This window comes from Cygnus atratus, chromosome 2, assembly GCF_013377495.2.
Source record: "Cygnus atratus isolate AKBS03 ecotype Queensland, Australia chromosome 2, CAtr_DNAZoo_HiC_assembly, whole genome shotgun sequence".
Taxonomy (NCBI): Eukaryota; Metazoa; Chordata; class Aves; order Anseriformes; family Anatidae; genus Cygnus; species Cygnus atratus.
Window position 1 is genome coordinate 140,048,418 of NC_066363.1, and position 24,909 is coordinate 140,073,326.

The 24,909-nt window shown below is 37.3% G+C and overlaps 1 protein-coding gene across 38 annotated transcripts in view; it reads left to right on the forward strand.

Annotated features, from left to right (window-relative positions):
- RIMS2 (regulating synaptic membrane exocytosis 2) overlaps positions 1 to 24,909 on the forward strand; it is a 459,423-nt gene that overhangs the window by 394,542 nt on the left and 39,972 nt on the right. For 16 of the 38 annotated variants that reach the window (XM_050709066.1, XM_050709068.1, XM_050709065.1 and 13 more), the window contains one exon: positions 11,396 to 11,637. The exons of the other annotated variants lie outside the window; for them this stretch is intronic. In XM_050709066.1, the coding sequence (XP_050565023.1) occupies positions 11,396 to 11,637 (242 nt within the window). The remainder of the gene's footprint in view (positions 1 to 11,395; positions 11,638 to 24,909) is intronic. 38 annotated transcript variants of the gene reach the window in all.

The following is a 24,909-nucleotide window of genomic DNA, read 5'->3' on the forward strand; positions in this document are numbered from 1 at the left end:
CACTTCTAGTAGGCCATGCCCTTCTTGAAGCACAAACTACAGTGTTTGCGAGCTGGTAAAGGCCTGGCCACAGCCTGGGGACACTGGGAAAGAGCGTCAAAAGCATGTTCCCTCTCCATGACAATGAGCTCAGGCCCTGCTGACCCCAGGAGCTGCCCCTGGATGAGTAAACGGCGCTGCAGGCAGGATGAGGTACGATGCCACCAGCCTCCCCTGGCACCCTTCCTTTTGTGAGACCAGCCCTGTTCCCAGCATGGGGTGAGAGTGACTTCTGGACTGTGCTGTAGCTCTCGACCCAAGAAGTTGGTGTTGCACTTTCCTTAACCATCACAACAGAGTGACCTTGCCACTCCTGGGATCAGACTGGCAGGTTACATAAAACTTTCACCAGCTCTTTTCGAATGCAAAACATTTATTCAGGAGTCTGGGGCAGGTATGCTGGACTGAGACCTGGAACAAAATGCAGCAACTCTGTTTTGTGTCCCCCTAACATAACTGTTCTGCATGCTTCTCATTAGCTAAGCAGAGAGATAAACAGCTTACATATAGCTGCTATGTGTCTCTGAAACCAAAGTACCTAAAATCAGCTTTTTTTGTTGTTCGATTAAAATTAGTATTACTGGACTGTAGAGTCTGTTAGCAGTTCATGACAAATTCTTACACTATTTGAAGTAACGATCCAAATCCACTTTATTTGATGTAAGTTTTTAAACTTGTTTTAGTGTTCTACATTGAGGCAACTCTTCAAAAGCTGAAAATTCGTACAGCAACTGGGCCTGTAGCAATGTCCACAGTCAGCAATTTGGCCATTTTGTGTTCTACACTTTCACAGATGACATGCAGAAGAAAATTATCTGTGACTTCTGGAGAAATATTATGGATATAAAGGATACAGAATATCAATGCTTCATAAAGGAATTGTATTAATTTGTATATTTTTTGTGAAATCTGTAGAGTAGAATACAAATCATTTAAGAAATCCAGCAAAGTCACCCGTTTCTAAGTTACTCATCACCATCTATCAAACTCTTACAGACCCTTTTTTTCCTGGTACTGTGGAGTAAGTATAAAAGACATATAGACTCCTTTACAGATAGTCAGCTTATTTTTAATATTTTTTCAAGGAAATAATAAAGTAATGAATTTGGAATTACACATTTTTAACAAGTGAGCAGTGAAAATACTTAATATGAAACTGTCTGCAGCTTTGATATATGATGCCCAGCAGGGATCTCAGACATTTTTTCTTTGACAACAACGTGATATTATTGAGACTGCTTCCTTCTCCATGAAATGTAGCTTGCACTTCAACCTCTACTGAGTGTCACCTCTGAGCTGTGATCCAGAAAGCACTGATGTACTCCTGTTACTAAAGGTCATTTAACTGTGCATCAGTAGTTATTGTTTTGTTTTGTTTTGTTTTTGGTTTTTTTTTGTTTTTTTGTTTTTAATACAGAGGTGCAGATGTAAAGCCCTAGAGACATGCAAGAAGTAGAGATGATCAAAAGAAATAAAAAGAGGATTTGAAGCAAGTAAAAATACTGAAATTAGTTTTTGCTTTTTAAATGTGTTGGAAAAAAAGGCTCATTTTCTAAAGGTATTTAAAACTGGTTTGAATTATAAGTTCTTCATTAGACAGACTTTTGTATCTACAGGATTGAGCACAATAGGCCTGTGGACTTGAATAGCAATAGCAACAGCTAAGTGTGGAATAGAAACTTATCAAAGCAAAGAATTTAATTAGGAAGCTCGTTTCTCTCTCTGACACCATGATTCTGTGGTTCTCTCTTAGTGCTGTATGTTTTCATTGTTTTTCTTTGAGTATGATTTTAACTAGAAATGTGAAAAGATTCCGTAAAAGTAATTTAGTGCCTTTTCTGATTCCTCTAAATGTACTTAATCAAAAATAATGAATAAACTTACCACTTAGCCTTCTAAGAAAGAAGTATGAACTTCCTTCATGTTGCTTCATAAAGGTGCTTCTACAACACAGGTTCTTTGAAACACATTGCCAGACCCATCTGGCAAGTATCGTATTTTAACTAAAGGTTGCGGTCTCAGTGTTGGTCCATTACTTATATAATTCCCAGGGTAAGATGATGCTGCAGTGGTTTGCTATTGCCCATCTATCTGATTTTAAGGTAATTTGACTAAGCATCTGGACATTTTGGTTCAGTATTATCACATAGTAGTTTTAGCCTACAAAGTCCATGAAGTGCTACCTAAGCAAGCCTTTGCTCCAAACATGCATGGCATGCAAGTGTGCATACTTCCTCAGACGGGAGCTCTGGTCAGGGACCCGTCCTCTGCACATCAGGGAACAACATTTGCGGACTTGAGCTGCGAAGGATGTAAGCCAAATTTCTTCACAACGTTTTCTTTTCACGATGCTCTTAGGTTTTCTGTATGCTTTTCTAATTTCCCCCAGAGGCCCCAAGTGACTCAAAGTCATTTTGTCAAAATGAAAGAAGTCAGACAGGCAAGATCATGATGTCCCAGATAACGTCCCTTTGGCTGAGGTAATTATGGCTTCAGATCTCTTGCTCGTGTCCATTTAGCTCTCAGTCCCAGAAGATCAATTCAGAAATATGCTATGGATTTGATAGCAGTGTCTATTCTGACCGTGATTTTTCGGAGTCCTCAAGCAACCTGAATTTACAAGGAATGAAGGAAACATCAGAGCTGCTTTATTGTTTAGACACCCCTCCGCATCCTGTTGCACACACACATGAGCAGTACAAAGGGGTGAGGAGCGTGAGCATGGTCACATTGCACAGTACTGATCAAAACAGTCCTATTTTCCATGAGCAAAGTATGGACGCAGCTATAGTCAAATCCATATTGACTACAGCAATCTATTGGAATCATGGCTTTTCAGAACATTTAGTTCTTCCCTGCATATTCTGTGAATTTCACCCTGCTGTACACAGTAGCACATGCAATCTAGTTCCTACATGACTATCTTACAAAGTTCTCCAGCTCTCAATGTATTTTCTAAATCAAAAAATCTTCCTTATAGATGATTTCAGTTTAGCAAATAAAGATGCTAAATCATGGCTCCCCTTACCCTGAGGCAATACAATGTCTTTTATCTCTCTATATTTTTGAGAATATTTACATTCAAATTAGAAAATTTTATCACTTTGGGACTTGATTTTACATTATTTCTCTGGAGATTTTAGGTCTTGGGCCCACAGTGGATTTACAGTTTGATTTATCAATTCAATGCTTGCTTTTCATTACAAAGAGCTCTTTTCAGTTCTTCAAGGAGTAAATCAGAGTAATGTTAAGTTTGCGGTACAACTATATTTTGAGTCTTAGTAAGCATTGTTAATAGTGGAAACAGAAGGATCCCTCTCTTCCTTCTCTGCTGGAAAATTGTTATTCAACAATATGTTCGAATAAGCATATAACATTTAACTTTCGGATTATGTACATGCAAGGTCCATTTCTCTAAAACACATTGTCAATTAAACCAGATTGCCCACTGTCAGCTTTAATTTGGCAGGCCTGTCGTTAATGTGCTGTGTGTTACACAACTGATTCTGTCTTTATTTTCTTTCTTTATTACCAAGCCTTCAGAGTTCATGTGGACTTGTATTTACAAATGAATATCAAACTAAAATGACAGCTGGCTAATGCAAGACTTTTGCTCCTTAACTTGTTTTCTTTCTAGGCTTCTTTGGAATTCACACATTCTGAATGCCTGGTTTAGTTCACCGTATCAAAGGAAGGGATTTTTGCATAGATTCACAACTGTTAGCAGAGTAATATATAATAATAATATGAAAGTGATCTTTGAAAATGTTATTTCGCATTAAATATTAGATTATTTTTATTTTCAGTTGTGCACACAAGTTGTCTTTGAATAATATACAAAACAAAATACATTGTAATCACTACTTTATTCACTAATTAATTTATTACGAAAAAGAGAATTTTTCTGTTTAGCCCAATCCATTAAAAAAATTCCAATTCCAAAATCTACTGTTTTCCACCACCTTTCCTGTTATAATTTCAATAAAATAAACCTAGCAATGAAGTCAGTCCAGTAGTTATTATAGCTTTATATCACAAATAATTTAATAGGATAATTTTTGGTCAAGTGAACCTCAGGAGACTAAATCATTATAATTTCAAACCTGTAGTATGTCTCTGATATAAATTGGCAGATGAGTATGTGCATTGGCCAGAGGCATTGTTCCCATGGAAATACTATTTCCAACATCACAGCTGTCCCCATAATGCTGTTTTTGTTAAATTTCCTCAGCAAATTAATGAAATGAGAATGTCTCCAAATAAGTAAAGAAATCTATTAAGAATGGCATTAAAATTCCTATCCTGCTTTTAAAAATCTGTAAAAGAAATCTTCAGTGGTCATCCAGTCTCACAAGAGACATATATAAGAAAACACCTCTTAAAACAACTGAAAAAAAAATGTTAAATTTTGTCTTTCCCTAGGACATCACAGTACATGGCTGTACCTCTAACTTGGCAAAGTGCGTTTTTACAATTGCAGATGCTTTAGTTTAGTTAGGCATCATTACCAGAGACCTAGGGTAAACAACAGGGAAGTATTAATTCTGAATTTTCATTGAGAAAAAAAGAAACCTGCCAAGATCTGCCAAATGACTTAAGTATAAATCTGATTCTCTTGTGCATATTCTTTTGGCAGAGCAACAAGATGAATTGTTTTCATTTCCAATTCAGTTGTAATGAAGACTGAAAACAAAACAAAACAAAATCCCCAGAAATCCTACTAATGATAAATAATACAATGGTTACAATTGCTTTTCATCTCCTTGACATGTAAGAATTTAATAATACCATAGATTTGAAAAAAGCCTGTGCTTCATAATACTGTTTTTAGTAAAGTGTATTTGTTGGTAAGTGAAAAACAAACAAACAAACAAAAGATTGTCATAATAATTTTAGTTTATCAGTCATAATTAGGAATGGATAGAATAGCATTTTGAGTGTAAGAGAGCAAAATGAGACTCTCAGGCAAAAGATGCCTGAAAGGGTATGATCTGTGTTTTTTGAGTGACTGCGGTGTTTAAAGAGAGGATTTTTCTTGGAGAAAATGTATAAATCCATGCAGTTAGAAGCATTTTTAACTGGCAATAGACAAGGTAAGATGTTTGCCTTTGCTTCCAGATTGAAAATATTTTCTTTGATTTGGGTTTGGGTCTGTTGGTCATTTGTATTGTTTATGGGGAAGGACTGAATCGGTGTATTTTCCTGGTTTAGCCTTTCTCATTGCTGCCTGTTGGATTGCTTAATGTACAGAAAGAATGGGCAGTGCTGCCCTGTTCGAAAGCAGAGAATGCCTGCAAAAATCTTAATAAGGTTCTTTAACCCCTGGGACTTTGCAATTGCTTTTTATAACAGTAACAACTTCCAAGAGAGTCGTTGTTTTCAGTTTCTCCATCCTTGGCTTCATCTCTGGCTGGTTTACCACATATTGTAAATCTCAACAGGCATGGTAAAGCATAAGGACTCCCAGGTGTCAGTGGGTTTTTGTTGTTATTTTGTTGTGGGACTTTTGTTTGTTTGTTTGTTGTTTGTTTGTTTTTCTGTCCTAAATGAAAGGTTCCTGAGGAAATTTGTCACTTATTCTACTAATCAGCCAGTTTCTATTAAAAAAGATTCTGCTTCCTTAGGCAAGTTTCTGACCAACTAGTGAGATGCCATCCAATCTCTGCAATTGGTTCAAAAGTGGCAGCCAAAGACTGCAGGTTTTTAACTACGGAAAGAGGAGGAAATTTTCCATTTGGTACATATGAAACAATGAATGTTCTGTGTGTCTGCAATTGCTCTCATGGAAAATGTATCAGCAGCCAACAATACTGTCAATTAATTCTAAAATAAGTATTTTTTGTAAACCCATTAAATGCCCTCGAAACGCCAATAAGTCGGACATTGGGTGAAGTCGGGTGAAATCTCTGAGTTTTTTATTTTCTTCTTAACTTTCAAAAATTGGTATTTTTTTGGTTTGTTTTTATGCAGACCTTGTTTATTTAGGTTCTAGAGCATTTGCCCACACTTCAGTCCCTCTTAGCTATATTGCTGTATGTCAAGTGGCTTCAAAACAGTTTCTCTCCCTTTTAGGGCAGGCTCCTTTCACATTGTGAAATCTCCCCTCTTAACTGAAACTTCACAAATAGTTGCTTTTCTTCTTGGTCAGATATCAAGGACACGGTCTATCTAAAGCATGAAATACCAAAACTGAAGCAAAGATCTTCCTGTGCAACCTATTTCCCTGCCTCCCTCCCTTCTTTGAGGATTTCCTGGGGCAGTGTTTCCTTCTGGCTATGTCAACTCCTAAGAGATTGTTTTCCAAGCAGCAGATCCTAGGCATTGTACTTTGGGATAGTTTCTCTGCTGGTGTTTTCTAATCTTTATCGGCACAGATACTGACAAAGTGAGAAGATCAAGATAGTTGCTGATTACCTACTATGGTAGGAGTCTGGAAAACCTTGACGGCAAATCTGATTCCAGAGGAGAATTACACTGCCCGTTTTGAAAAGAAGTGGGTCTTTGAAAAGAGATCCTGAAGACTGGTGCCTTTAAGAAATCCAGAAACATAATACTGGATTTCCTAGAAGGCTATATATGAATAGCATTTTCAGACCAGCTTACTCTTTTTCTTCAAAAGCATTCAGAAAAAGCTTATGGGCTAGAATTTGTCTGTAGAATATCAGCATGTAAGAACAATCTGAGATTCGCTGTATAGCCAAGGAGTTTAAGGCCCTATACCACTAAACCGGGAAGGTGCAACCCTGGTTATATGTACAGACTGAGGGATGAGATGTTGGATGGAGGCTGTTACTAGCCACGTTGCTTGTATTTTCATACTCCCTCTGCTTGTTTGTGAAGAGATTACAGAGGAATGCTGTATTTTAGGAATGGTGTATAAAGCTACATCTCACAACTGAAAAGAACTAGGGGCAGTGCAGGAAGCAACATTCCCCTGTGATCTTTGCCCATCACCCTGCTCTGGCTGACTAGTTGGTCCCCACAAGCCTTAGTCAGGGGCCTGCTGTCACCTTCACTCTGTGGCTGCTGAAGGCTGCAGGCTGCCTCACAGCTGGGGTGGTGTGATAAGTTTGTTCCTGTTTTGATTTTCATGAGGGTGATTATTGCACCATCATTCACATGATGGCCTAGCACAGTTAATTTATTTATTTATTTTGGCCCCATATGGCTGCTTATTCTCATCGTGGAGGATTTTCTTAAGTTGAGTACCATCAGACAACTTGGAAACCCTATTTTTAGTGCACCTCTATTCCTTGACTCATATAATCTCATAAATTTAAAATGTTGTAAATATTTAGCTGAATGTGTGGGTGGGATTATGTCTGTGTATATGTATATGGAAAGAAAACTTCCTGGATACGCCATTTCTGTTTCCTGTTAAGAGAAAAGTTTGTAGGAGCTAGTCTCTTAACTCTGACATCCCTTTAATAGTTTTGTTAACTCAGAAAGGAGTGCAAGCTGACATACAACGCCCTATTTTTCTAGGAGTAATCCATTTCTGGCACTGTCAAAAGGCAGTCTGGGTAGAAGGACAGCTTCACAGGTGAGGATACCAATAATAATTAGTGAGGGAGGGCTTGAATAGTCAAAAGAGTTCAGAGTACAGATGAAGGAGTTGGTTTGCTCATGAGCAATGCAGGTTTACTATGAAGCACTATAAGCCTTTCAGAACTCTCCTAGTACTTATTTCTCAAAGATTTTTTTTTTTCAAAAGGAGGAAATGAGAAAATATAAAGCCACTGCTATGTGATGGCTTTCTCCAAGAGCTGTTGGCTAGCAGGGAGCATAACAAAGATGTTCCCCCTGCTGCTTTTACAGAGCAAAACAACCCCAAAACTTTAATTAGAACAAGTATTTTTAGAATAAAATACTCAGGGAGTAAAAATAGTGAATGGTGAATGAACTTTCAATATTAGCTATTTGTAGTAGTTTTTGGAATATCCAGTCAATCCTAAAATTAAATACTTTTTTCTGCACTTGAATTCTGTTTCCTATCTTTCTTATTTGGTCAAAAGAACCTGGTTGAGTAAGTCCACCTCATGGTTAGCAGGTACACACATTAAAACTTGATTTCATGATTCAGAATTTGTGTTTTATGAGAAAACAGAATATTTCTGTTTTCACTGCTATGACATAAGACCTTTCCTAAGTGTTAATATCACTTATAAAGCAATGGCATAATTACTATTTTCTGTTATAAAATACAACAGGAGCTCACTTCCTGGATATGATAGGATCCAAGGGAACGGCATGAAGCTGCAACAGGGGAGGTTCAGGTTGGATATTAGGAAAAGGTTCTTCACTGAGAGAACGTGGTTAGAAACTGAAACAGGCTCCCCAGGGCAGTGTTCACAGCACCGAGCCTGCTGGAGATCAAGAAGCATTTGGACAATGCTGTCAGACACATGGTTTGATTTTTGGATGGTCCTGTGTGGAGCCAGGAGTTGGACTTGATGATCCTTGTGGATCTTTTCCAACTCGGGATATTCTGTGGTTCTTGAAAAATGTAGCATTGGAGTAGGTTGTTCTGCAGGCAGTAAAAATACTTTCCTCCTACCAGTCTGTGCTGTGAGAATGAGCTCCCATATGAAATAACAGAGAATTAATGACTTATACTACAGTCTTTCCCCAAAGGAGCATTCTTAAGATCTCTCCCCAAGAATCTGTTTTCAAAACAGTTTTAGGAACTAAATAGCTTTACTTTTCTACTCCTGTGCTAAATATGAATCCAACTGTTTGAAAAAATACATCGAAGAGCTCTGACAGACAACACAGTGAAATTAATCACATTTCCTTTAAAAACATGTATTACTGGGCAAGGGGCTCTAATTTTCTGATTCTTAGAATTTGGCCTGACATAGGACTGAATATACTGTCTCTTCACAACAATGACCTTTCTAGATCTCCCTGTTATTTCTTATTTGTGAGATAGTGTTGAAACTGAGAACTAGTTCATGTGGCATCTCCGTCCTGTGAAGCAATCTCTAAAGGTGTTAGTTTGAAAGGAAATACAGCATGTGATGTTATCATCTCACAAGTGAGTTATCATAGTGATAAAAAGCACCAGAAATACAGATCCACTTTTTTCCTTCCCTGCCTGCCTCTTCACCCACATCCTATCCCACTTTATTTTAGTGTGGAATTTACCAGGGTGTGTCAGTATGTACTAACATATAACATGAAGGAAAGTTAAAAAAGGCTAAGAAAAATACGCTCAAGCTCCCATTGTGTTCCAGTGTTTTTATAGTGTCTGTCCAGTCAAGGCCACCAAGGCTCTCTCTCAAATCTGTTTTGTGCCCGTCCATCTGTTGATCTGAACTCTCATTCATGCTTTTCCTCATAACTTACTTCGGAAGCGCACCCAATATTTTTCAACTTGGTGACGAAGGCGCATTTCTATAAACTAGCTCTTGTATTTTTCTCAGTGTTGTGGCTCAACTTCAAGCATTTTGTGCCTTCATGTAGATGCAGCTGCCAACTAAAGGGCAAAAAGCTTTATTGGCACCTCTCAAATATCTTAAAAAGTTACTTTGTTGTTCCAAATCTGATGGCTCATCCCATTTCCAATCAGTAGTAAAAGACCCAACAATACCTTTGCCTTTGAGGCCGCTGCATTAATTTCATAGTTAAGTTTTTATCGACAGAGTATGTATGTATATAAAGAGTCAATAAAGAAGCAATATAAGTTTATTTTCTTTGAAATTGGTATAGGTCATTATAAGTAAGGGGAAGACTTTGGGCATACCCCATAAAATCCACTCCATTTACTGAAGGGTGAAGCTCCAGCAATAGCCTTTGTATGTTTTTGAAAATGTATTTAAGAAGCAAAACCAATATTTGTTAGCCTTTAGATAGTGATGATTTTATACAAACACACAAAAAGAATAATTTGGTTTCCAAAAATATTCTGTTGTTTTATTCTCTACAGATTGTCTAACACTGTTAACACTTTTTGTGTGTATTTATTTGTGTATACATACTTGTGAAGAAGAGGGGCAGAGCACCTGAGAGGATTGTAGAATGTAAATTTCCCAAGTAGCACTAGTGTGTGGTCTCTCAGTCTGCCTACAGTTCAACTTTCTGTCTTGGGGATTGAAAACTATCTTTTTTTGGTTTGTACCCCCTGAACTGTGGTGTCCTCACTCGTGAATTTGTGTGCAGTGCCTGTTTAAATAAGTAAATAAAAAATACTTTTATAATCTCAGACCAGATAACCCGAGAACTTACTATTAAATAATTATTTTGCTGTAAGAGTTTAAAGTTGGGATATTGGTGAAGAACTGGAACCCCTTAGTGTGTTTATGTTTTTACACTTAGAATAACTATTTGGTGATAAAGACACTATTAGAGGGACAGCACATACTCAGTAGTAGTATATTGCTGTGTCACCTCAACTGGCAAAATTGCAGGCGAGTAACTACTTAATACTGCCATAGATATAGCTCAAGAAACATACAAATGAGATGTATAAGGGATGGGAAGAATAAATTCAAAAAACATTATACTGAAGCAAGCTTATTTTCACCTAGCCTTTTTTAACCCAAGCCATTGTCAAGTAGTGATGCACTGTAGCTGCTGTAGGAGAATCATAAGAACAATATAGGGGAGCCAGGAAGTGACTTTTCTTTGGTTCACTGAAGGATCTTGAAGACCCTTTGCTTTTCCACAGCTGTGGACAACACTTTGTATTCTAGCTTGTGACTATTTATGTTTATAGAATATTGTAAGAAGATACCAACATAGTGCAAATAGCTTTTAGTAACAAAAAGAAAGCCTGCTCAGTTAAAAATATACCTATAACCACTATTCATGTGTGCTGAGTGTCTGCAGCCATGGTTTCTAGTTGAAGCAAGAACTATAAATGATAGTTTATGTATTTTATTTGCTTTGTGTCTCTTGCCTGGCCCAGGTAATCCCTACTCAAACCATTTTCAGAACCTGCTGAGCTGATAAACTAGAGGAACAAATGCTTATGATTTGATTAGCCAAATGTGGAAAAGCAATACTCAAATCAGTCAAAACAACAAAAAAATATGTATGAACATACTTATATTCTTGCACAGAGTTTTTAAAAGATGTGTACATGGTACACTGATATATTAATCCTTTGTTATGCTTTTGCTGGTCATGTATTTTAAGAAAATCAGTAAGAGCTTGTTATTTAAAATGAAATACCAAGCAGGAGCTTACCATTAAAGCTGCTCCTTTTACCTCTAAAAAAACAAACCCTACCTGTGTGAATTAGCTGCTTTTACCCTCCAGTCTCCCAAAACTTTCCATCTGAAACCTGTCCTTTTCTGTCTTCCCCTTTTTACTCTTCTTTGTCTGCGCTGTTTATCCATCCACTGGCTGACAGTGTCTTTACATCCAAAATGCAAAGCAGACAGATGGGCGCCTCAGGAAAGAACATGACTAAGAGCACCAGCATTGGTGGGGACATGTACACGCTGGAGAAAAACGATGGCAGCCAGTCGGACACGGCAGTGGGCACCGTTGGTGGTGGCGGCAAGAAGAGACGCTCCAGCATCGGCGCAAAGATGGTCGCCATCGTGGGTCTCTCGCGGAAAAGCCGTAGCACGTCACAACTTAGCCAGACCGGTAGGAACTGGATTGTTTTTTCCCCTCTGGAATTATTTAAATGTGCATAATGTGCATGCATTATGGTTTATTTGTTTGGATATCTTGTTGAAGTTGCCTAATCAACAATATTCTAGCGAAAGAAGAAAATGGTCAAGCATTTTTATTTCTTTTTTGGCCTGGACATTGACTAAGCTTGGTTTTTAGCAAAGATCCTTTTCAGGTTGGACTGAGGCTTGTATTTTCTGCTTACTGGAACCTACTTAATGTACTAATTCCTTTGCTTCTCAGGAGCCAACATGAGCTGCTGTACTTACATTTGGGGGGAACTCTGACTGGGATTTTGTTAAGGGTCGCTGAAACACAGTTGCAAAACTCCTTCTCTTCTGTGATGAATAGTGTTTGCATTATGTTCTTTTCTCACATTTAAACATGCACCATTATTTTGAAATGAAACAATTTTCATGAACAAAATGGTATGTTATATTTTACTGCATTAGTACTGTTTTTTACTGCTTTTTAATTCCTTTCTTTTCAGCCTACAAGAGTATTCACTATCAGTATATGTTTTCCTCATTTCTGTTTATGGCAGTTAAAATTTGATATTGAAATATTCTATCTAGGAAAAACGGAGAGTTTTTCTGTTTGATACCTAAAACATTTAAAATCCTATGCAATTTTTATCCTTCCTCTTTTAGGGAAAATCCATATAATGCACTCTGAAAAGCTCTCATTGTCAATTAAGGAACCTTTATAGGACAAGAGTACTTTACATGGAAAATGATTACTTGTATTTAAATCATATATATATATATATATATATATACATGATTAATATATATATATGATTATCTATATTAAATGTGATTATATGCACATATATTTATATAATTTATATAATATGTATATATATATGTACATGAGCTATATTACGTGTTCGGTATCTAAGTAAAATAATTGTAACATTGTCATATGGTTCAACCTAAGTTTATAAATAGTATTCAGCCATGTGTTGTCCCATCAGGAGGTCTCCATTGTGCTAAGCACCATTTGGACACTGAACAGATTTTTCAGTTCTCTGAAAGGTTTGCAGAGAATATATTTGTTATTGTGAAACAAGAATGATAAGAGTTTTAACATACAAGTACATGAAGCAAGCTGATGATTTGCAAAGTCAGAAATTGTGGTATATTTTGTAAGTAAACTTTTGTAGGAGGGGAATTTAAAGCACCTGGAAAGAGTGGAATTAAAAAGATGGGATACTGAAAGTAAGGTTAAGAAAGAGGGACAATAGTACAGAAGAAGGGGAGCACAGAAAGAGATTAGAGAGACTGAGTGTGCGTCTTATTGAACGTAGTAAGTATCAGGAGGGAATGAAGAAGAAGAGGGGACAGAATGTACACAGTGAAAGCTCTGAAAATCGTGTAGACAGTAGTGACTCCACCTGTAGGCAAGTCTTTGCAGTGCTCTCCTGTTTTACTAACTCACTTGCTGGTTATCAGAATGGCAATTTCATACATGCTTCTATTTCCTCTGAGCTCAAATGAATGGGGAAGATGAAGCCATCTTTACACGGATCTGTGGAATGTCTGGTTGGGCAACCAGAAAAACCTAGCCACTTGCTCACCTAGAAATATATAATTTTGTTCATGTGATAGTACAGAGGTATGTAACTGTGTTGATGTACTTGGATATCGTCAAATATGCACAACAGTACTAGTTGTGATCTACTTTGGTCATTTGCTGTAAGACATACTAAATGAAGGCTGTCAGGTTTTTGTATGATGTTCAAATATAAGTCTCAGCACTAGAGAGAATCTGTATCATTGTGTGGCTTGCTTAGATTTGATTTAAATACCATGCTGATTTAGTTATTTGGGATGTTACTTTTAACCTGAAGTTTCTCTGTTGTATCTTCTAACCAGTTGCAGAACAACTGATTAGGTACTCAAGTTTAAGGACAAATGTGAAATGTAACTCTTTCAAAACTTCTTAAGATCTCTTGATCCATTGCATGTGAGCAGGTTGTTCTGAAAAACTCGCGATTACTGAGATGTATGTCAGTGCAGCGTGTCTGCTGCAGCAGAAACCAGGAGAGTCCTTCTGGCTCTGGCCAGCAGCCTTTCTCCCTCAGCTGCTCCCTGGAGAGGTCTGCGCTCAGGCCTGCGCCTGGCCCACCAGGACGTTGCAGCCAGAGCAGCTCCTGCTGCTCCTTATGAAAAGGCCCCTCACATATAAGATGAATATAGGTTGTTTTGTACAGCTGTTACTGCACACCAGCTCCTGGTGTGCTCCCAAGCTGCCTCCATCCCATGACCCTAAGGGGGCTTCTCTGGCTGCACCTAACAGGACAGGCACACGTCTGGTTGAAATAGTTGGGTTGCACGAGTGTGCTGGTAAAAAGGTGAGCAAGCCTGTGGTGATGTGTCAGGAGACCCTTCAACGCCCTAAGGAAGCATGTGTGGTGCTGTGTCTGCAATGAGACAAGGCAATGACCTGTTGGGTAGGTGAGGGGGAGGTCACATCACGAAAATGTGTCTTGCGTGTCTTAAACATCCATCAGCACATCTTAAAGAGAATATTGGACACCAGTGTTACACATGAATGCCACAGGTTTAAAACGTGCAGTTAATGTGTCTAATGAATTCATAATTATTCCCTGTTTTATGTCATCCTGTTCCTGTTTTCAGATGGTAAGTGCCTGGACAAGGAAACAAGTATTGGCACAAGCACTAATACAAGGCCTGCTATTGAAATGCTGAAATGCTGAATGTGCTGTAGACTTCCTGTAAGTAAACTTTTGGTAACTGAGAGGCAGGGGATACTCAGCTTGCACAGCACCATTACCATATAGCAACTGGTCAAAATAAAAAGGGTCCTTGGTTAGTTTCTGAAGACATTCTGTTGTTCAGTTGGTCCTCTGTCTCCTTACTTGACATATCAGGATTGAAAAAGCATGTCTGTATCAGGAGACAACAATACGACTTCTATGGAAAGTTGTAATCATATTTATAGCAACTAAGTTTTTATAAACTGTGTTCTCATCTTGGAGTCAGTAAAAAAATGCCTACCAGCACCTCTGAAATTTCTTTCTAGTGTCTGATAAGGCATAATTGTATTTCAGTGGTTTTCTTCATTCATATTTTATAACTAAAACTATGCCAGAAAATTTTGAAAGTAGGTCATTATAGCTGCTTTCAGGACTGTGAATCAGGCATACAATAATGCCTTAAAAGATAAATTTTTGCTTTTATTTCAGTTGAATTTTATGTTATTTCTTTTTGTTTGGCACAGTACTGGGGAATTGACACTCTAAATATGTACAACTTAAAGTATGTTTTTATTCTGGTCTATGTTTTGTTTAGTGTATTCAGGTAGGAACTCTTGTTTTGTGGGTAGAGGGTATGTTGATTTGTTGTTATTGCTGGGAGGAATGGGAATAATTGTATTAATAATAATAATAATTATATAATTTATTACCTGCCGAAGGCATTTTGATTTCATTCAGTTATGGCTAGTGTCTACTTTGTGTTGGAAAGCCTCCAAGGAGAGAACTGAATACATCTGAAATATAACAAAAACCTGAATAAGCTGTAGAAGCAATGTTATGTTCTCCTCAGGGATATAATAATACAGTCTTACAATGCATAGAATATTGCTAATTGAGTAACTGTGCTGAACAAGACCATCACGGATAATTTGTGAGAGTAAAATAATAATTCAGGAAGTCGGGCAGATCTGACCTCATTGACACAGGCACTAGGAACTGATCTTTTCAGTTGATCATACCGAAAGAATCCAAGAATCCAGTAAATCTGGGTGATGTCCTCAAATACATTACATCGTAAGTGGTGTTCTGTGGACCACTGTCCTTATGGGAAAAGAAATAACAGAAACATTTCTAGTGTTGAGACCATGGAAATACAGAAAACATGAATGACAACAGACAAGATTCCTTCTCGGGTTTCCATTTGTGCTTAAAGAAGCATTGTAATTTATTTTTTGACAATTCATATTAGTTTTCCTCTTTGTAAAAATGTGTATCAGTACTAGCTCTTTCCTATTATTCTATCTAGTGAAAATGTTAGGTGTGAGAATATACAGGATCAGATTTTGTGAACTGTCTTGATTTATTTCAAAACAATTAAAAAAAAAAAAAAACCTGGAAATTCCTGCAGTTTATTTAGACGGTCAGCTGACACAAAAGTAATTTTACTTATGATTACTTTTAGTTAGGATAAGACTTTAGTCAAAGATAAGATACCATAGAGTAGAGTGACAAGTTGAATCAGAATTGACTTCAGGTCTGATTCCAGTACATTTTCACTGCTACAAAAAAATAGCTGGAGGAATACTCAACAGACTTGTTCAAGACATCATTCCTAGAAGACATCATTCCTAACACTTAGCAGGTTTGAGGGGTTTATGTTGAGACCTTTACATCCTGATTCCACGGACGTTCTTCCTACTGGAGTAGCTGTCTTCCTTTGCAAGGTAAAATCAAATACAAAATTCAGGTCTCAAACAGCATCTTGACAGTGTTTGCTTAGCTGTTCATATCTGGAATTCAGTCCTTTTCCTGCTAGACAGCCCTGAGGGAACTGGTGACCAGTCTTGCATACAGGTGCAAATCTGTAGCTTTCAGTTAAATTTTGTTCATGAGTGAAATCTTTCCCCTCTTCTGGTTACACTGTGTTAGATCTCTCTTTTAACTCAAATGCACCATCTCTGACAGGTGGGTACCTTGTTTAGGTGACATATCTCTAGCTGAGGATATGTGCTTTCTTTAGTTAGCTAAGTCTTATTGTGTTTGTAGGCTGACTATATCCAAAAGCCTAAAAAGTTTAGTTTATGTTGTCAAGAATTTTTTTTTTTTAGAATCTGCAGCGCACTGTGAACCATACATCCTCAAATGTTTCCTGTGTGGACACACAGTCACACGTACAGAGTCCAGCACACTCTCAGCATTTGAGAATGCTATGGCACATTTGGGTGTATGACTATAATAGCTGACATCTATCAAAATAGGTGATATTAGGGAAAGCATGTAATGGAATGACTTGATAGTGACCAGTGCAGTAATGCCTGCAGAGAAATGCAACCATATGTTTTGGATGGGATTTTATTTTCTGTGGGTGTGTCTTAAAAGCCAAATTATGAGTTTTGTATGGTTTGTAGAGTGTTGAAAGTAGAGTCTGAAGTGCTACTTTCATATGCCAACTATATAGTCTGTGGAGCTATTTCCTCAATTACTAGAATAATTGAAGGGAATCTGTTGGGAACATTGGTTTTGGTCTTGTATGGTATTTCACATTTCTTAGTTCAAAGTTTAGATTTTTATAAAAAACAGTCCTTTACCACACGTGCAGTACATATGTTTCCTTTAAAAAGAGGATGATGAATCACTTCCAACAGGGGAAACTAAAGAAGAAACTTCATCAATTGCCTTTCATTGTCCAAAATGAAATAAAACAGAGTGAGCAAACAATTCACCAAACTAGAAGTGTGCTCGTTATCATAATATATATTGTTGCTTTCTATCTCTGTAATTAGATTATGTGACCAGATCTGCAACTGAAATTATCATGTACTACTTTTAATCTGACCATGTGTTATTGTTTTTTTTTTTAATCATACACGTAATTCATGTGATTTGAATCAAGACTTTTGTTTGGGGTTTTATTTCCTCTCCTACTCCAAAGGCAGATTAGTGTTGTTAATAAATTGCTTTAATGTGTAGTATTACACTTGTATCAGTATTCTTGATGTATAATCTGATTTAGTTTCAAAATAAGCCTGTATTGCATTGATAAAAGTATACGATTAGTAGTTGACAACAGATTAAGGCCAATTTGTCCTACTGATTACTTGAGAATTGTGACCTGAATTCTTTGCCAAGGAGAAAGTACCATTATAATAAATACATTACCGAGGGAATTAATCAGCCTTTACTAAATAAACTCTGGAGAGTATGCTAACAAATAAATAGACTCTAATTGCAAACTAAAAAGGCTGACTACACAGGCTTTTAATTTTATTTACTGAGGTGATGATAGATTTTTGTTTTTAAATCATTTTCTTCCACATGTAGCGAAAGAGAAGGAAAGAAGGTAAGGCAATACAAAATTTATGTAACTATCCAGAATGGGTTTTCTGTAGAAGAGGCAGGTATATATTTGGCTTCTCTTACTTTCATAAAGCTTCTGTGAGAGATGGATGCAGTGAAAAGAAATATAGAGCTGAGGTGTCAGAACCAACCTTCAGTCAGTACTAGCTATGATCTTACAGAAGTCATCTTCTGGAAGATGCTTCTTATATGTAAGATGTAGGAGATGTCTTGTGCCATATATAAGCAGAAAGTCCAGGCAGATAAGAAGAAAGTCCTGTAATGAGAATAAAGAATAAGAATAAAAGGCTTCATTTTTGGAAAAAAAACATACAGATCATGTATACTAGCTGAGCAATACTGCCCCAGTCACAAAAGACATTTTGATCTCTCTCTCTCTGTTATGTTTAGTTACTGACTCAGTGAGATCTATACCTGTGAGCTTTCAAACTGACTGTGGGAGAAGTAAAACCAATTCCCTTGGTTGTAGGCATCTATACGATTAAAAAAATACTTATATTTCCCCAAATGATTTTCTGTACTGTCAACCCTTTCCTTAAAAAAAAAAAAAAAACAGTTATATTACCACTTGATTTCATTAATAAGGGAAAAAAAGGAGAAACCTGTAAGTGAGATCAGAATGTTTAGCTTGACCTTCTACAAGATTTTCACTCTTTTCATAATTAGAGGTAAAAACAGAGAGAGAAATGTAGGGTGATCTTTCTGGGTAAGAATACTGCAAAACTATCTTTTCTTATCCAGAGCAGAATTCTCATAAGATCCCTGCTAAAAAAATACACATCTCATCAATAAAGTTTAAAGCTGTTTTATCTCTGTTTTCACAGTAAACAAGATTTGTTCTTTGCGTTGTTGCATAAGCAAAAACCATCACACTCCTTCCTGAGTTCCTAATTGAATTTGAAAAACATTTCTGGTTTAGGCTATAGGAGAGATACTCAACAGAATAATTTATGTTTCACATAAGTACATTTTGGTTTGAGAACTCCTTTTGTAATTTTATAATACTTTAGTTAACATGCGATATAATATATATGAATTTTGTGTTGGATATTCTGTGAAAAAAGAGTCTGATTTCATCTTATGGAAACTTGAGGCTGAAAAGAAGAACTGTGTAGGCAATTTCATACTTCTATTTTGGCAGTTAGTCACTTTTCAGATAGCCTGAAATGTCCAAGATGCTTACCTATTGTTACAGTTCAATGTATCTCTATGGTTTATATTTTAGGGAATAACATTGTTTTATTTAATTTAAGTTTAATTAATATTTCCAGCATTGTCTAATCTAAATCCCCCCTCTTTTATTTTAGAACAGTTTGTAGAAACTGTTCACACAAACCATTTCCCTCATAGTGAACTGGTATATGCCTCCTAGGTATCTCCATTTAGGTCGTCTTTTTCTACCATGGACGAAGTGTGATGATGCTACCACTCAAAACTTACATGTGCCACTAATAGAAAACTTTTAGAAGAGAAATGATATTAACAACAGAGTAATTTAAAAGTAGCTAAATGTACCTGTGATGATTCACAGAAAATTTACAAGCAGCCATTGGATAAGGGAACTAAACCCTCTTATTGCAAATTAATTCCCATAGATCCCTTGCCAGTGCTTTATTTGGCCTTTTGTGTCTTTTTTTTTTTTTTTTTTTGAGTGGGGGTGGATGGGACTAGCAAATCCAGTTGCTTGCAAAATAGTGTGAATCGGGTATGTGTCAGAGGATGTATGCCTGGTAGTCTCCAAGAAAGAAGGAGATGCATTAGTCTCCTCCAGCAGGAGGGGGACCCTGTACCCAGATCTTCCTCCATCATGGGAACATCCTCTTTTTTGCAACATAAAGCTTTCTGCTTCTCTAGAAATGTTAGGAAAGAAGCAGTGGCCAACACTACCTTTCTTGAGCACAATCCTGTAGCTGTGTTTTACAAGCCTAAATCTTACAAGATCTGTCCTTGAGGCAGAACACGCAGAACCTGCTCTTTCTGAATGCTGATGTGTGTATCATCATTCCCTGCCATCTCCATGTCGGCAAGAGTCAGTAGATTCTCAACATGCACAGAATCAAAATTAGAGGGAAAATTAGGATAAAAAGCTGATTTATTGGAAACTTATGCACCACTGGGGCTATGAGCAGAATTTTTCATTTGTTTTTTGGAATGAGATGCCAAATTTCTGTGTATTTTAGACCCTTTTCTCCACATTTTAACTATGTTTTTATTCATATCTGAGCCTTGCAGTCTGTGTAGATAAATGAGGTAAAGACTGGGAAGGATAAGAGGAACAGCACAAACAGCACAGAGAAGTTACCTGAGGACTAGCAGAAGTCAATGGAGAACCAAAACACAAGCCTAAACTTATAAAGTACCCACTTCATGTTTTAGCAAACTATCAAAAAAGAATTTGTGAAATTATTTTTCTGTCTTTCTGGGTGGTGTGCATCCTGTGTTTTGACTAGCCTATTGGACAACCCCAGGTAAAAGGTTTTTTTGTTTGTTTGTTTTTTGTTTTTTGTTTTTTTAATTTGATGAAATTGAAGTAAAACAAAAAAGACCCTTATACTTAGTAATTTTCAAACTCTTTGACAATGGATAGTGAGAGTTCTGAAGACATCATAAGTGCTTCCAGGATCAGTGGAAACTTGAGACTCTAGTTCAAGAAGTACATTGGTGAACTGTATTTTTTGCTATAGTTTTTCTTTATTTTTTATTAGTTTACAACTGAGGAATTGCTCTAAGATTTTTCTTTAACGTCAGTACAGATCCTAGTACTGCATTTTGATTACTGCTCCAAAAAGTGATAGAATTTTCTCTAATCCTGTTATGCACATATAAGTTCAGTTAAGCTGTCTCTTTCTGCTCAGGGATATGTATACTATGAAGTAAAAAATTGTCGTTGAGCATCTGGCATAGGAGGAAGAAAACATGTAAGTTGTTCTCAAATCATTCCTATTGGAACATGTTTAGGAAAAGATGAAGGATTTCTTAAAAAAGGAAAAAAAAAAATTTTTTTCCTTGTCAGCTAATTAATTTCCTATTTGAATATATGTTCCTTTTGTATCTGCATAAGATGAACCAAACATTTGGGAGATATTTTCTTATCAGTCCTAGTTTTTATTGTAAAATAATCACAATATCAGTCTCATTAACATGTGGGGGTCTTTTATATCTATTTTTTTAGAGTTTTACTTATTCTTGAAAATATTTGTATGAATGACATTTTGTTTTACTGTCACAATCTTTTAATTACATTATGAAATGTTCAATTATATGTTACCTTACATGACTTAAAACTCTGCTCTAAAATTTACATTCAGATTTAATCCAGGTTTGTATTTATAGTACTGTAATATGAAGATTGTTCCATTGTCTAGGTAGACTTTGGTGCCAGCAAAAATTATTTTTAGCTCAGTCTGTGAAATCACATTAAGACCTAATTGAAAATATTCACAGTAAGAAATACTTTTCTTGGTCATATTTGCTGCGAAAAGACCTGTAATGAACAAATTCATACTGTGAAAGAAAAATGGCTTCTCTGTGATTAACTAAATTAATTGTTTAAATTAACTAAATTACTGATTTTTCATAAGGTGAATATATATAAAGTATTTTTCAAAATGAAAAATTAATGCAATATTTTGTGTGGAACATGCTGTAATTAAGGCAGTGGTGTACTGAGTGGAAAATATAACATTAACACCTTAAAAGTAAAACAGATTTTTATAGAAATTCTGTATCATAGATTTTCTAAAGTATGTAAATTACTTGTTCTAGTAAGTCAGTATTCTACTTTTGTTTTAATGCAGCACAATACTTTAAGTTAAATGAACTTCAGAAAAAATCTTTACAGAGCTATTTTACACTGAACTAATTTGCTCATTGATTTCTGAATTTTATCGGTAACAAGTACATTTTTTGTAATGTGTTCATATAAAAAATGTCTTGATTATTATCAGCATTTTATAATTTTGACATCACCTTTTTAATATTTTCAGTCATTTCAGGTCTATGCAAGATTGGGTAGTATTTTTGAAACCTCACTATGTAATTATCATGTGGAAATTCATGCATCCTGAAAGGGGTCTTCAAAGGTAAAATGGGACCACTATGGGACTTGAAGTTCTGGTTAAAAACATTGCTAAAATGTGCTCTTTTCTAAAACAGGGTGAAGTACCTCCTCTCCCTGATAACAGCTATATTGTCTTGCTCTATCACTTTTTCACAGTTAGATAAATGTGCACTTGCAGCCCAGAAAGCCAGCCATGTCCTGGGCTGCACCAAAAGCAGCATGGCCAGCAGGGTGAGGGAGGTGATTGTCCCCTTCTGCTCTGCTCTTGTGAGACCCCACCTGGAGCCCTGCATTCAGCTCTGGGGCCCCCAGCACAAGGAGGACATGGGCCTGTTGGAACAAGTCCAGAGGAGGGCCACAGGGATGATCCAGGAGCACCTCTCCTATGCAGACAGGCTGAGAGAGTTGGGGTTGTTCAGCCTGGAGAACAGAAGGCCCCGGACAGACCTTACAGTGGCCTTCCAGTGCCTAAAGGAGCCCTACAGGATAACTGGGGAGGGACTCTTTGTCAGGGGGTGTAGGGATAGGACAAGGGGGAATGAGCTTTAAACTAAAAGAGGATAGGTTTAGATCAGGTATGGGAAAGACATTCTTCACTCTGAGGGCAGTGAGGCAGTGGCACAGGTTGCCCAGAGAACTGTGGATGCCCAATCCCTAGAGGTGTTCAAGGCAAGGCTGGATGGGGCTTTGAGCAACATGGTCTAGGTTAACTACCTTATCAAAGTCACACCTTCATCAGTAAATGGACAGAAGTGCCAGGAAGTGTAAAAAACCACTTGCAATTAAAAAGGTAAAATACATGAAAGTCCAGAGAGTTGGATTTTGCCAGGCAAGAGGAACAGTTCACTATGCTGTTCCATCAGTTGCTCAGTGGCTGAAGACCGTACTGCTATAGGAGTTACTTTTAAAAACACCACTTCCAGCTAGCACCCAAGCTGAGATTCCTCTTACTCAGTTAATGTACTGAAAGAGGCCAGGCAACAGCCCCACGTTAGAGGTTGGGCAGCGTGAAAATGAACACATCCATCAGTACAGCAGCTTACTCACAGAAATGCCTGTAAGTGCTCAGTGCACAGTAGTCGTCATTAACTTGCATGCCTTTTACTCGTCATTTAAGCAACTGCTTTCACGCAGTGTGTTGGCAGATTATAGGAATTGTTGAACAGAACCCCACTGGGAAAAGGATTCTTTGCAATTTTGAAACGAGTTTTTTTCAGATCGTCCAACTTGGCGCCTTGGCTTTTGCCACCGTGGTTGTCTTTCAGTGGGGAGATGAATTTAAACATGTGCCAGTTGTATCCATGTTGCATATTCCCAGCTTTCCTGGAGTGAGAAAGAAACTTTCTGTCATGTGATTTTACCTCAGTGCCATCCTGTATTTTTCTGGGGTTTGAAGATTTGTGGTATATATGGAAAGGAATCTGAATCTCTCCTACTGGAGAAACCTCTAAAGCTCTCAGTCTTGTGCGCACTTAAGGCTACAATCTGTACAGATAAATTAAAAGACTACGGTCTATCTCTGGTTCTGGCTGATGTCCATATGGCTAACAGATCTCCTCATCCTTAAAAGCTATGGGAATCCTCCTATGTCCGTGCTGTCTTCTGAGCTGCACCTTTTTGGGAAAGGTCAGCTATCTTGGGTCAAAGTAGTGACAGAGAGCTGGCTAAAAATCATAAGGGTGGTTATGAGTGAGTGTCCTGCCCCTCTAGACCTCACTGTTATAAATGTAGCCTAAGAAAATTAGTTTTATGCAGTCGTCCCTTTACGAGTATGTGTATGGAGGATTTATTAGCCTGTGCACACCCTCCATAACACCTTGTAGTTTCCTAGTGCCTCGGATAATTCCATCTACATTTGAATGAATAGACCACAAAGATAATTAAATTCAGGAGGGTAAGGTGGATGGCAGAAGAATGTGCTCATAATGCTTACTTGCACGTAAATTTTACTGCAGCCTCCATCTCCACGTTAGTTATTCTGAACTTTATAGCTTTGTATTTTGTAATTCTTCTTCTTTCCTTATATCTATATAAGGTGTGACAGGATGCAACTGACTGAAATCACAGTCAGTAAAACTCACGGGTAAAACTCATGAAAGTCCTTGAACGTAGTTTCTATTAATTCATTGGCTCGTCACCAAGAATTCAGATCTCATCTCAAAATGTTTTTTATGGAGCTCATTAGCCATTTTGAGCTAATTGTCTTGCTTCCCTTTAGCAGAATTAACTGCATTTTCCAGTTCCACCTTCAATCCATCTCTTCCTGCTTTTTCTCCACCTCTCGCCTTGAGCTATGTCACCTTTGTCCAGCCTCTAAGTACTAAAGAAGTGAATACATTTTGTTGCTTCTTTGTTTTCAGTGAAGTGGGAGTTTGGATCTCACTGAAAGTAAGTAGCCTTGACATGAAAGCAGACATGAAAACGGTAAACTCCTTACAATGTTTGAGATTCTAAAAAAAAAGGACTTGAGAATTAAAAATATTAAGATGAAACTGTTCTATCAATTCTTACAAAAACAGAGACCCATAGATCTTAACGCAATATGAAAGGAAGGTACTAATATCCTAGGATAGTGTAAATATCAAAGGGAGGTAGCAAGGTATATATGGCTAGTAAAAATGTACAGCTCCAGGATGAAGGGCTCCACATCTGTGGCTTGTAGCAGACAGCCTGCTGAGAAGATTTTCATCAAAGATGAACCACAGACTGAACGCAGAAGTGATTGGTGAGGTTGAAATACAGCAGGAGGCAGCAAGGCAGGCTTTAATGTGAGAGAAAGAGTCAAGAGGTGAGGGAAGTGGAGTATGGAGAAAATCAACGATTATATCAGTGAAAGAAGGAAGGTTAAGGCATACACAGGAGAGGACTAAATACCACTATGGCTCTGACTGCTGGTAGGGTGTGGGAATTGGGAACAAGGGAATTAGAGGGAGAACAGCACCAAGGAAGAATATAGTAAGAGAGAAAAGCTTTTGTGAGTGAGAACTGTGTAGGATTGTTTGGGGTGACTAGGAAAATCCTTCTGATAGAGAAGAGTACATGAGCAAATCCAATAGAAATTCATTTTTGTCTTAGGTGTCACGCTTTCTTCTCCCCACTCCCTGTA